The sequence below is a fragment of the Stegostoma tigrinum genome, chromosome 9, assembly GCF_030684315.1.
Source record: "Stegostoma tigrinum isolate sSteTig4 chromosome 9, sSteTig4.hap1, whole genome shotgun sequence".
Taxonomy (NCBI): domain Eukaryota; kingdom Metazoa; phylum Chordata; class Chondrichthyes; order Orectolobiformes; family Stegostomatidae; genus Stegostoma; species Stegostoma tigrinum.
The window spans coordinates 25310142-25324650 of record NC_081362.1 but is presented as its reverse complement, the minus strand read 5'-3'; the positions used below and the strand labels follow the sequence as shown (position 1 = coordinate 25324650).

The 14509-nt window shown below is 41.2% G+C and overlaps 1 protein-coding gene across 4 annotated transcripts in view; it reads left to right on the top strand.

The window, feature by feature from the left end:
• Positions 1–14509, top strand: part of map3k4 (mitogen-activated protein kinase kinase kinase 4) — a 194010-nt gene that overhangs the window by 72041 nt on the left and 107460 nt on the right. For 3 of the 4 annotated variants that reach the window (XM_048535980.2, XM_048535981.2, XM_059648418.1), the window contains one exon: positions 6168–7546. The exons of the other annotated variant lie outside the window; for it this stretch is intronic. In XM_048535980.2, coding sequence (XP_048391937.1) covers positions 6168–7546 — 1379 coding nt within the window. The remainder of the gene's footprint in view (positions 1–6167; positions 7547–14509) is intronic. 4 annotated transcript variants of the gene reach the window in all.

Genomic DNA, 14509 nt, shown 5'->3' with positions numbered 1-14509 from the left:
AAGTCCACTCCACCATTTAAACCATGGCTGATGGGCATTTCAACTCCACTTCCCTGCACACACTCTCCGTAGCCCTTGATTCCTTCTGAGATAAAGAATTTGTCGATCTCTGCCTTGAAGACATCCAACGTCCCAGCCTCCACTGCACTCCATGGCAATGAATTCCACAAGCCCATCACTCTGGCTGAAGAAATGTCGTCTCATTTCCGTTTCAAATTTACCCCCTCTAATTTTAATGTCGTTAGGAAATTGCTCGAATCCATCATTTAAGGAAGTAATAACAAGATACTTAAAAGTTGAAATGCAATCCATCAGAGTCAGCATGGTTTAATTAACTGTGAATCATGTTAGATTAAACTGCTGCAGTTCTTTTGAAGATGTGACAAGTAAAGTGGATAATTGGGATTCTGTAGGTACTGAATATATGGTCTTCCAGGAAGCATTGATAAGGTGCTGCACAAGAACATTAATACAAGGTAAGATTATGTAGGGTTAGAGGTATTTATTACTTGGCTAGAGTGTTGGCTAATCAAGAGAAAGCAGAGAATTGGGTTTAAAAACAGAACTGTTTTCTGGTTGGCAAGATGTAACTAATGGGGTGCCACAGGTTTTGGCCCTTGGGCCCAACTGTTTACAACCTATATTAATGACTTGGATGCAGCAATAGAAGTACTGTAACCAAATTTGCAGATGACGCTAAAATAGGTGGGAAAGTGAATTGTCATGAAGAAATAAGAATTTGCCACTGGATATGGATTGGTGAGGTGAATAGCCAAAACTTGGCAGATGAAGTAAAAGGGTCTCATCAGTTTTGATTAGAGGAATGAAAACTTATATCTAAATGGAGAGAAACTTAGGTGGTACAGGTGTTAGCCACAAGAGCTTGTCGAAATGCTATCTGTGGCAGTTCATTTACCAATGCAGATTACATGCAAAAGACAATGCTCTTCCTTTGATCTAAAAAAGGACCAAGAAAGCATTGTGCAGCACAAGGAAACTTGCTGTCTAATTAAGAAACTTTGATTTTTCCCAAAATGCCTTCTTCATACCTCAGGGACAAGAATGGTTGTTAGAAGTTCCAGGATTTAGATGCGTTAAAAGAAATAGGGATGGTGATAAAAGAAGTGGGGGAGTGGCATTGCTAATCAGGGCTAGTATAGCAGCTACTGAAAGGCAGTTCGAGAATGATATGTGTTCAGGGTCAGTTTGGGTTAAGGTCAGGAACAAGAAGGGAGCAGTTACTCTGGCGGCTTTTTATGGACCCCCTAATAGTTGCAGAGAAGTGGAGGAGTGGATTGGGAGGCAGATAGTGGAAAGGTGCAGGAGTCACAGGGTTGTAGTCATGGGTGACTTCAACTTTCCAAGTATTGATTGGAAACCTTTTAGTTGTAATAGTTTAGGTGGAGCGGATTTTGTCCACTGTGTTTAGGAAGGATTCCTGACACTATCTGTAGATAGACCAACACGAGGAGAGGCCACTTTGGATTTGGTGCTTGGCAATGAACCGGGCCAAGTGTTAGACTTGTTAGAGTATTTTGGTGTCAGAGATAATGGGAACTGCAGATGCTGGAGATTCCAAGATAATAAAATGTGAGGCTGGAGATTCCAAGATAATAAAATGTGAGGGCTGGAGATTCCAAGATAATAAAATCACATTTTATTATCAGAGTATTTTGGTGGTAGTGATCACATGTTACTTTTACAACAGCCATGGAAAAGGATAGGTACATACAGCAGGGTAAGGTTTATAATTGGAGGAAGGGTAATTACAATTAAGTTAGGCAAGATCTGGATAACATAAAATGGGAACAGATGCTTTCAGGGAAGAGCATGATAGAAATGTGGAGATTGTTTAAGGAATGCATACTGTGTGTGCCCGATATGTTTGTCCCTAGCAGGCAGGGAATGTGCAATTGAGTGAGGGAGCCTTTGGTTCTCGAGAGGTCGAATGACTGGTTAAGAGGAAGAAGGATGCTTATATAAGGTTTAGGAAAGAAGGAACGGATGAGGCTGTAGAGGGATACAGGTTACCCAGGAAGGAGCTGAAGAAAGGGCTCAGGAGAGCTAAAAGGGGGCATGAGGAAACCTTGGCAGATAGGATCAAGGAAAACTCCAAGGCTTTTTTCACGTACATGAGGAATAAAAGAATAACCAGATAAAAAGGGTAGGGCTGATCAAGGGAGCCTAAAGAAATTGGAGAAGCCCTTAATGAATACTTTTCTTTGGTATTCACAACTGAGAGAGACCTAGTTGTAGAGGGGAACAGGGTGAAACAGGCTGGTAGGCTAGAGAACATTGATGTCAGTAAGGAAGATGTTCTAGGAATTTTGAGGAACTTGAAGATAGACAAGTCTCCCTGGCCTGAAGGGATTTATCCAAGGATTCTATGGGAAGCGAGGGAAGAGATCGCAGGGCCTTTGGCGATGATCTTTTCATCCTCACTTTTCATCCTACAGTGCTGGAAGATTGGAGAGAGGCAGATGTCATTCCCTTGTTCAAAAAAGGGAATAGTGCTAACCCTGGAAATTACAGGCCAGTTAGTCTTACGTCAGTGGTGGGCAAATTTATTGGAAAGGACCCTGAGAAATAGGATTTATGATCACTTGGATAGGCTCAGTTTGATTAGTGATGGTCAGCATGGATTTGAGGGGTAGATCATGCCTCAAACCTTATTGAATTCTTTGAAGAGGTGACCAAACACGTGGATGAAGGTGGAGCAGTGGATGTGTATACTTGGATTTAAGTAAGGTGTTTGATAAGGTTCCGCATGGTAGGCTCATGCAGAAAGTAAGGTGACATGGGGAAATGTGGCCGATTGGATTCAGAATTGACTGACCCTTAGATGACAAAGGGTGGTAGTAGATGGAAAATATTCAACGTGGTGCTCAGTTACGAGTGGTGTACCACAAGGATCTGTTTTGGGTCCTCTTCTATTTGTGATTTTTGTCAATGATTTGGATGTAGGAGTGGAAGGATGGATTAGTAGGTTCATGGACGAGATGAAGGTGAGTGGAGTTGTGGATGGTGCGGAAGGCTGTTCTTGGTTACAAAGGGACATTGATAGAATGCAGAGCAGGGCTGAGGAGTGACAAATGGAGTTTTACTCTGAAAAGTGTGAAGTGATTCATTTTGGAAGGACAAAATTGAAAGCAAAATACAGGGCTAACGGAAAGATTCTCAGCAGTGTGGAGGAGCAGAGGGATCTTGGGGTTCAAGTCCCCAGTTCCCGGAAAGCTGCCACCCAGGTGGATAGAATTGTGTTAGTTTTCATTAATAGAGGGATTGAGTTCAAGAGCCGTGAAGCTATGCTTCAGCTATACAAAAGCCTGGTTTGGCCACATCTAGAGTATTGTGTCCAGTTCTGGTCGCCTCATTACAGGAAAGATGTGGAAGTGTTGGAAAAGTTGCAGAGGAGATTTACCATGATATTGCCTGGAATGGAGGGAAGGCCTTATAGGGAAGGTTGAGAGAGCTAGGGCTTTTCTCTTTAGAATGACGAGAGGTGAGAGGTGACTTGATAGAGTTGTACAAAATGATCAGAGGTATAGATAGAGTAGACAGCCAGAGACTTTTTCCTAGGGTGGAGGTAGCTATTACGAGGGGGCATAGTTTTAAAGTGAGTGGAGGTAGATGCAGGGGAGACGTCAGAGATAGGCTCTTTACTCAGAGATTGGTCAGGGTGTGGAATGCATTGCCGGAGAGGGTAGTGGTGTTGGCCTCGGGCATTTAAGCGGCTATTAGATAAGCATATGGATGATAGTATAAGGTAGAGGTGGAGGGTAGATAAACCTTAGGTTTAGGATAAAAGTTCGGCACAACATTGTGGGCTGAGGGGCCTGTACTGTGCTATACTGTTCTGTGTTCTATGTTCGATGTTCTGTACATAGTCTTTTGACTTCATAGGAAAATTCCAAGTGTTGATCTTGCGTTTTCCCTTGCTGCAAGTGTGGTAATTGCCTAGGAGGAGGGTCCTAGAGAGAATGTTGACACATTCAAATGCAGATTTCTCTGCTGCAGTAGGAATGCCTCTTTGACACTGACATGATTGCTTGTATGACACTGCACCTGATATTTGAGTCAGATTAGATTGGATTAATATGATTGCCAGGAGGAAAATTCCATGTATTTTGTTGGAATCACTTTTTTAAATTGTTATATACGCATAAGAAAAGGTTATCGGGCTCATCACAAACTCTCTGCATGTTCTACACTCATCCCTGTGACCGTGCTGTACTTCTCCCAGAAGTAAAGCAGGAAGGAGAAGGAGTATCTTGCAGTAATTCCACTTTATCCCTGTGAGGAAAAGCAGGCAATCCTGAGGAAACTCTGAGCACGTCATTATTCAAAATGTCTTCAGTCTGGCTGCAATAGTTTTTCGCAAATATGCCTCACACCTTAAAGAAAAACTGCAAGAAAGCAGCCTTTGCTCCTACTATAGGATAGTTATTTTGAACTTCGAACATTCTCAAAGATTTCATCTTATGCATATTCAATGACACATTCTGCTTTCCCAGTTGAAATATTGACCTGTAGTTCTGTTCAACCGCATCACCTCAAAATATCTTATCCAGCTGTATGCTATTAATGTTTTTAATAATTTTAAGATCCAAGTCAAATCTGACAAGCCTGCACTTATCTCGTTGGTATAGATGCAAATGATCAAAGAAAAGTTTACAATATTTGGGCCAGCGATCATCCCTGGATCATCTTTGCCTCATGATCCAATATGATTGAGATGTATGGGAATTCGAATGACGTTTCACTGAACTCTTGGTGTGCCTCTCTGCGAGCTAACTTATATTCATTGGCCTGTGCAATAGAATTTAGGACCCTGTTTGTCTTGGCTACAGCACCCAAACATTTAAAGTGCAATCGATGACTACCTTTTAAGTATCTTCTTTTTACATCCGTGTTCATTAGAAACGTGAATTTTGTGGAATGTTTACATGATTGTGTATGATTTTTACCTTGCCACATGTACAATCACTTCTCCAGCATCTTAAAATCAAGTGGTTATCCTTTTTCTTCTAAGATTCTATTTGCCAACTTTTGTTGAGAGACTTTAACGACTGTACTCTACAGTTTAATTTGATAGAAAGGAACCTGGCATCAATCCTGGATATACCATCAAGAGGAATTTTTTTTGAATAGACAGTGTATTCCTGCCACAATCTCTTTAACTTGGGCATAGGAACTTCCACAGTCAGCTTAAAACAAAATCCCAAAGGAAATACCTGATTTATTGTGATGCAAATCCATCAGATAGAATTTCTATCACTTAGCCTGAAGTTAAGATCTAGAGTTCTGTGTTTGTTATGAAATTTATTCAACTGTGTATGTGTGTATCTGTGAATATGATATAGATGCAGCAGCCCAACCTACTTAAAAACCACAATATTTACAGCCAGAGATAACAAGGTGTAGAGCTGGATGAACACAGCAGGCCAAGCAGCATCATAGGAGCAGGAAGGCTGATGTTTAGGGCCTACACCCTTCTTCAGAAAGGAAGTCTGTGGTCTAGGCCCAAAACGTCAGCATTCCTGCTCCTGTGATGATGCTGCTTGGCCTGCTTGTTCATCCAGCTCTACACCTTGTTATCTCAGATTCTCCAGTATCAGCAGTTCCTATTATCTCTGATACAATATTTGCTGCCACACTGCTTTTTGATTAATATTATTCTCCTTACTGTTCTTTCAACCGTGGTGGGTTAGCCCACAAGGTGCTCGGTTGTCGATCTAAATTTCTCAAAGGAGATGAAAAGGAAAGCAAAAGCTTTAAGTACTAAGATGTTGCATTTACTTCTGTGTCATTGGTAGATTAATTCACTTGTGCCTGAGCTCGAAATACGCTCTAGTGTGAGGAAGAACATGATGGCTGTCGTAGCATTTTTCAGGAACACTTGTACTGCCAGAAGAACATTTGAGTAGTTTAGAAGTGTTATGGACATTAGATTCATACTTTCATTTCATTTTTAGCTACTGATAGTGTTAGTACCATTGTTTGAATTCTGCCTACTGAAGCATTGCACTGTACTAGTTTACTATCAGTGTACTTATCTAAGTTTTGAGTGAACATTGAGTTGGAGAAGTGCCTTTTGCAAATAATCTTTCTTTCTTTCTTCCTTCCTTCCTTCCTTTTCTTTCTTTCTTTCTTTCTTTACATTTCAGAAAAGGTGACTGTGCCGAAGCAGCTGACACCTAAAGACAAGAACGTTGAAAACGTAGCTGTAATCAGTGATAAGCATGGAAAGAAACTACGCTCCAATATGCGAACAACAGAAAGAGACCATAAGAAAACAGTGCAATGTGCATTCATGTTAGACCCTATTACTGGGTCTTCTGCAAAGAATTCAATTCCTAACAAACCTTACCTCTGCCTTAGCTGTAGTAATTCCAACTCTCCAGTTTCGGTGCCTGTTAGCAGACCGACACGGCAGACTTCTAGAACAGATTGCCCAGCCGACCGCCTGAAATTCTTTGAAACTTTGCGATTACTTCTGAAGCTTACCTCAGTTTCTAAGCGAAAGGAGAAGGAACAGAGGGGTCAGGAAAATACCTCTTACGAATTGAACAGATCAAATGAACTTATTTGGCTGGAGCTGCAGGCCTGGCATGCAAGTCGTAGCATAAGTGATCAGGATGTTTACTTATACACTGCGCGCCAAGCTGTCCCTGATATTATTGATGATGTTTTGAACTTCAAAGTAAATTATGGAAATCTCTGTGCTTGCAAAAGAGATGATTATGTTGACGCTGCTGGAGATGATGAGATTTTTCAACAGAAGACGGAATGTTTTAGGACTTCAGGAGCTCATGTTTTTGGTCACAGTGTTTATCAGGAGCACATTCAGTGTCAAAGAGTTGCATTTGAGCAGGTTAAAAGTATTATGGAGCTGCTAGAGTCTGTGGAAGCACTTTATCCGTCATTGCAGGCCCTCCAGAAAGACTATGAGAGGTATGCTGCAAAGGACTTTCAAAGCAGAGTGCAGGCGCTCTGCTTGTGGCTAAACATAACTAAAGACCTGAACCAGAAATTGAACTTAATGCGCACAGTCCTGGGCATTGAGAAATTGCCAAACATTGGCTGGCCAGTGTTTGAAATCCCATCTCCTCGTCCTTCTGGAACAAGTGACCCAGATGAGGAAGGGAACAATAGTGACAATTGCTCACAGACTTGCCTGTTGGAAAATGAAGATGCACAAGGTCATGAAGATGAAGTCACTGAGTCACAAAATGACAGAGAATATAGTGCATGTAGGCACAAAGCAGGGGTACATGTTCATTTTCAGTCGTTGGATGGTTTCCCAAAGACGTTTGAAAGATCCACGTCTGAAGATGAGGCACCATTAACGGGAAATCAGTCTACTGAGTGCCCATCTGACATTAATGTCAACAGAAATTGTCAAACCTCAATTTATAGGCCTTTTGTTGATAAAGCACTGAAACAAATGGGATTACGGAAGCTCATAATGAGACTTCACAAGTTAATGAATGGGTCCCTACAGAGGACTCGAATAGCACTGGAGAAAGATGTTAATACACTGGAGGTAAGAGCACTGATTTACAGTCAAAACAATGCTGAAATTGTAAAGATTTTCAAAATTTTGTTCCGAGACATTAGTCGTATTTTAAATCTGTTTTTGCCTTACATGACGTTATTTAATACCTTTTTAAAAAACATTGAATGGTAAAGTTCTCACCAATCGGAGCAATGCAGACAATGAGTGGTATGAAAGTAAAAATATAAAATGTTGATAGTATTAGTTTGCCAAACAGCATCCGTAGAGAGGAAGAAGTTAGCATTTTAGGTCAATGAACTTTTATGAGAACTAGAAGACGTCAGTAATTTAACAGGTTTTCAGGGAGTGTACTGGGAAGAGTGAATAAGAAGTAAAGGACAGTCTGTGATAGGGCAAGGATGATTAAGTACAGTAAAGGATGACGTTGGCAAAAGAGATGGTAATGACCCAAATTGAGTTTAGAAGTCAAACATGAGTAGGGAAACAATAACTTGAAAGGCACTAACTGAATGTGAAACATCCTAAGGCATGTCACTAAAACACTAACACGAATGTTGCAAAAACTGATGCTAATGTCGATTTTGAGGAATGCATAGTTTTGGTATTACATAGCCATGTTCCAGTGGGACCTCTCACTATAGAGAATTGTGCCATAGAAAATCACTGTGTAAACAATTGCTAAATCTGTACGGCAGAAAGCCTACCTTGTGCAAATAGTGTTCACTGATTTGTCAATTGTATTATTGCCAATTCGCATTGACGAAAAACTTGTAATAGCAGAACTACCCGGATCTTAATGGAGAAGAAAGAGGTAGATAACTTTGTGATGATCCAGATCCCACAGTCCAGGCAGCTGAAAGAATTTTTGCCAGTGATCGAGCAATGAAGATTTCGTGTGCGCAAGCAGCCAGGATTGGCAGAATTTACTAGAAGAGGTTTGAGATAGGAAGGGATGAAGTTGTGGAGGACTTGGCAAATAAGGATGAGGAGTTAGAGGCTTTACTGGAACACCAACTAATGTAGACTGGCTACTGATGCCCGAATGGAATTTAGTGTGACAGTGATTATGCAGTCACCATTAGACTAGCTTTTATTTACAGTTTTTATTGAATTCCTATTTCAGCACCTGCCGTGGTGGAATTTGAACCATTTCACAGAGCATTAGCCTGCATTCTGGATTACCAGGGACATTACCACTGCCTCCACATATATAATATTCCCACTTTAGCTTTTTATCAGCAAATTTGAGGCACAAATGGTCCCTTGGCACTTTCAGTGTAAAATTTGTACATTGCAGTTTTCAGGCTTGTGGTTTTAAAAAAAATTTACCTGCCAAATTAAAATGATATTAGATTAGATTGCTTACAGTGTGGAAACAGGCCCTTCGGCCCAACAAGTCCACACCGCCCCTTGAAGCATCCCTCCCAGACCCATCCCCTATAATCCACACACCGCTGAACACTAGGGACAATTTAGCACGGTCAATCCACCTAACCTGCACATCTTTGGACTGTGGGAGGAAACCGGAGCACCCGGAGGAAACCCACGCAGACATGGGGAGAATGTGTAAACTCCACACAGACAGTTGCCTGATGCTGGAATCGAACTCGGGTCCCTGGCGCTAAGAGGCCGCAGTGCTAACTATTGAGCCACCGTGCCACCCCCAATTAAAATGATAGACTTAGGAGTTGCAGAGAAACTATAGGTGTAATTTGCATTCTAATTTAAAATGTCAATTACTTTGGGGTGGATATGATTATGAAAATAAAAATGATTGCAAATTCTTTAGATTCCACTTCCACCTCTTGAATTATTTTTAAAATTGTCGTACACCTGTACAACCATAGCATACATTATAGTAGCATTACTTAGGCAGCTTGCACTGCATTCCAGGTTGTAATGTAGGCCAAGTAAAAGTCTTATGATTTTAAGATGCGAGTCCTGCATTTTCTGAAGAGAATCTATTTAGTTGACACTCTGGCAACAGGACTGAAAAGTTGTGCTCCAGAACTTGCTACACCCCTTACCAAACTACTCCAGTACAGCTACAATGCCGGCATCTCCCCGACAATGTGGAAAATTGCCAATGTGTGTCTTGTACACAAAAAGCAGGACAAATCCAACGTGGCCAGTTACTGCACCTTCAGTCTACTCTTGATCATCAGTAAAGTGTTGGTAGGTGTCATCAAACAGCGTCTGCTTAGCAATAACCTACTCATTGACACCTGGATTGGGTTCTGCTAGAGCTACTCAGCTCTTGACTTCATCACAGCCTTCATTCAAACATGGAAAAAGAGCTGAATTCCGGAAGCGAGATGAGAATGACGTCAAAACGTCATTTGACCAAGTGTGGCACCAAAGAGTCCTAGCAAATCTGGAGTCAGTGGGAATCTGGGGTTAAACACACATATTGGTTGGAGTCATACCTGGCGCATAGTAAGATGGTTGTGGTTGTTGGAAGTTAGACACCTCACCACTGGGACATCTCTGCAGGACCCTGTCAGCATAATGTCCTAGACCCAACTATCTTCTAATTTATCAATGTCCTTCCCTCCATCATAATGTCAGAAGTTGGAATGTTTTGCACTATTCCCAACTTCTTGGACATTGAAGCAGATCATGTTCATATACAACAAAACCTGGACAATTATCCAGGTTTGGGCTGACAAGTTCATGCTGCACAAATGCCAGCAATGACCATGTCCAATAAAAGACAATCTAACCATCACACTATAACATTCAATGCAGTTACCACTATTGAATGGCCCACCGTCAACATCCTAGGAATTACCGTTGACCATATAGCTGGCCCTGCGATATGAACAGTGGCTACAAAAGCAACTCAGAGGCTAAGAAGACTGCAATGTATAACTCGCCTGCCTGACTCCCTGATGCCTAAAAGGCACAAGTTGGGAGTGTGATGGAATTCTCTCCACTTGCCTAGATGAGCACAGCTCCAACAACACTCAAGAAGATTGACAACATCCAGGACCAGTCTGTTTGATTGGTGCCGTAATAACTACCAGCTCAATAACTCCTCTACTGGCACTGAGTAGCAACCTCATGTAATATTCATAAAATGCAAGACAGAAATTCACCAAAGACCCCCTTACACCTTCCAAATCCATGACCACTTCCATCTAGAAGGAAAGTGGCAGAAGACATAGGAACACCACTGTTTGCAAATTCCCCACCAAGCCACTTGCCATCTTGACTCGGAAATATATTGCTGTTTTTTTTCCACTGTTGCATCGCCAAAATCCAGGAACTCTCTCCTTAACAGTATTGTGGGTCTGCTGACAGCATGTGAACTGCAGAGTTTCAAGAACAAGCTCACCATGAGCTTCTGAAGGCCAACTAGGGGTGGGCAATTAATGCTGGCCTGCCAGCAATGCCCACATCCTACACTATAAAGAAAAATCAAGTCTTTGTCAAGTTAACATAATTTTATTGCATAAATGGGCCATTTGATTCTGCAGGGCCATTCTCTTGTTTAAACTGCACATAAGCCTTCTCCCACTCTTCATCCAACCCATCAATGTATCCTAATCTTTTCTCCTTCAAGTTTATAGCAACTCTTGAATGCATGTATACTGCTCACCTCAGTGAGTGGTTGCAAGTTCCATATTGCAACCACTCACTGGGAAATTTCTTCCTCGTTCTCTCTTAGATTTATTAGTACAGAGCTTATGTTAATAGCATCTAATTCTGGATTCTTCCACAGATAGAAATGTCTGCTACTTTTAAAACTTCTCACTGTTTTGCAGACCTTTTTCTAACAGCCCATCCTCTGGTATTCTGTGTTCCAAAAGAGTGCCAGCATGTTCAGATTTTCCTAATAGGTATAATTTACAGTTTTAATATTCCTGTAAATCTCTTTGCATTATTTCCAGTACTTCTATTTCCTTTTTACGATATGGAGATGCACACAGTTCACAATAATCTTAGCTTCTCTGCTTTTCATTTCTGTCCCGCTATCACCTTGAGGCATTGTTTTGAGAGACATTTCAAATGGCAAGAGGCTATTTATCCTGGGTAATTTTAATGATGCATTCCTGGCCTTTGCTTCTTAGACATTATACCAAGAAGAATTTTGTTAAACTTGAGAGGGTGCAGAAAAGATTTACAAGCATGCTGCTGGGACTGGAAGGTTTGAGTTTACAAGGGGAGGCAGAACAGGCTGGAGTTTTTTTCTTGGAGCGTCGGAGGGTGACAGGTGACCTTTATGGAGGTTTATAAAATCATGATAAGCATGGATAGAGTGAATAGCCAGGGTTGTTTTTTCCTAAGGACGATGAGCCCAAAACTGGAGGGCGTAGGTTTAAGGTGAGAGGGGAAAGATTCAAAAAGGACCTGAAGGGTAACTTTCTCATGCAGAAGGTAGTGTGTGTACGAAACAACATGCAAGAGGGAAGTGATGGAGGCTGGTATAATTACAAATTTAAAAGGCACCTGGATGGGTATGTGAAGGGATATGACCCCATTTCTAGCAAATGGGACTAGGTCAGATTGGGATGTCTTATTGGCATGGACAAGTTGGACTGAAGGATCTGTTTCCTTTCTGTATTACTCTGTAATAATGGGTAATATCTTCTTGAGCTTTCTGCCCTGAAAGTACTCTGCCACCAACACTTTCTTTCATAACAGACGTTGGCATAAGGTTACTTGGCATCATCTACGGATTGTTCAATTTGCCATCATGAGAATGTTCTCCATGTGGCATCTAGCAGATTGTGACACTGACTGCATTCTTGCCAGCAGCAGTGTGTGGGTGTACCTCCAAAGTTTTACAGTTCCAAAAACGATGGCCTGGCACACATCAGCATCTCTTGCACAAGTAACTGCCAGAAATTGGCACTTTGCACTGTTGCTAGAATTATTTCTTCCCATTAGAGATATACCAGAAATTGATGAGGCTGGATTTGAAATTGTTAAACTCCTTCAGCTATGGAATATCTTTTGGTAAATGCAAAATCACAAAAACTGGAGACCTACTCAAAAACATCCTCCATGATGCACTTCATAAATTCAGCAGCATAAGTCTGGAAGATACTTTCCAGGTGAAGGATATGGAGATATTGCCAAAATAAATTGGATCAATGTATTTCAAGAAATCCAGATGTCTTCAATAGTGCAAAGCTACAAGCTGTGTAGAAAGAAATTGAGGATGTTTGGCCCTGTTTAGAGCTGTCACTCTAAAGTCTGCAGATGGTGAAATGCTTTCAGACAGAAGCAAATAGATATTTCTGAAAACTGTATTTCTGGTGTGATGTATATATCGAAGACCATGCTTGAAGCTCTTGCACAATGTCCTGTCATGAATGAGTTAAGATCGCCTGAACTGGGAGCGAACATACAGTTCTTAACAAGCAGGTAAGTATGAGGATGGAATCCCAGACAAACTGCTCAAGTCAGGTAGTTCCATCAATTGCCATACCTTTATGATCTTGGCTACTTTTGCTGTGCCCTGTCATTCCAAAAGAGATACATGATGCAAAATCATCTTTCTATACACGAGGTTTGCAGAAAGCTGCAACAAAACACAGCATCTATCTCCTTAGTGTTATGGAGAAAGTTTATTCCTAACATTATTTGCTCCTTAACTTGCAGTCCTTGCTGCAGATTCATGATGAGCACAAATCTTGTCTATATACCAGCTATAAAAGAAGTTTAAGGAACAGGCTGTAGCACTTGAGTTCTCATGGATCTCACAAAGGCATTTTGACACTTTTCACAAGAAAGGTGTTTACAAGATTTTGGGAAAATAAGATCAACAGAGCTTATCAGTATCGTCATCTACTTCCGTGACAACTTGACAGGGGAAGACAGACCGTCACACATTCAAAAACTTTTTGCCGAGTGAAAGTTAGGGACAGGTGATCAGTTGACTACCCAGAGAACCACTTCAAGGATGCTTGCAAGAGTGAAATGAATTGCCTTTGCCATAGATTATCACACTTGGGAGTCAGTAGCTGATGACAGGAAAATGCCAACACCTGCTGTCACACCATAATGACCAGTGCCTATAGCAGTTTGCCCACAGACTAACGCTGAAAATAACTTGATTACACTTGCCAGAATCCACGTATTACCAGAATTGCACTCTTCAGCCAGCAGCAAAGGTACACTATATGCCTGGTGCTGCTCCTAGCGTGTGTTTCTGCACTCCTCATTGACTGAGTGATAGGAAACAGAATATTGAATTATTTTGTGTCTGCTTTGCTGCTGTCCTTCTCATTCCAGGCCTTCCAACTTTGCTGATCGGTCTGTGTGGCATTTCTGGAACTGCATGTATATGACATTGAATAATGACTTTTATTGATCCTCTCTTTTACCTTATCAAAGCCTCCATGTAGTCAGTTAAAGGAGCATTTTCCCTGAACAGATTGGTGCAGTGTTACTTTAATTAATCTACATTTTCCCATGTGACTAATAATTTTGTCATTAAATATCATTTCTAGGAGGTTCCCCACCAGCATGGTTGAATTGAGTGGCTTCTAGTTGCTTGACTTGCTGTCACAGCTTTTGTTTTGAACAAGAGTGTAATGTGTGTGATTCTGCCATATAGAGGCATCTACTTTTGAAATAAAGTAAGACTCTGCTGTCAATCATAAAGGCAATGAAAGGCATCATCAACAGCGCTGTTAAATACCTTTTAGTCAGTAACAGTTGTTCACTGATTCTCAGTCCTACCAGGAACATGGTAGATGTTGGCCAGTATCAGGCATAACTTCTAAGATACTGAAACAGTCTATGCAAATAAGCTGTAGAACATAGAACATAGAACACATAAAAGTTCTAAGTAATCCCCACCTCCAGCTAATGAGCGTCTACCCATTCCCATTCCCATGAAATTCAGTGGTACTTAAATTCTTGACACCTCCAGCCTCAACATCCTAGCTATCGGTATTGGTCAGAAGCTTAGTTGGATTGACTACACAAATGCTGTGGATACAAGAGCAGATCAGACATAGCAAATCTAATGCGGGT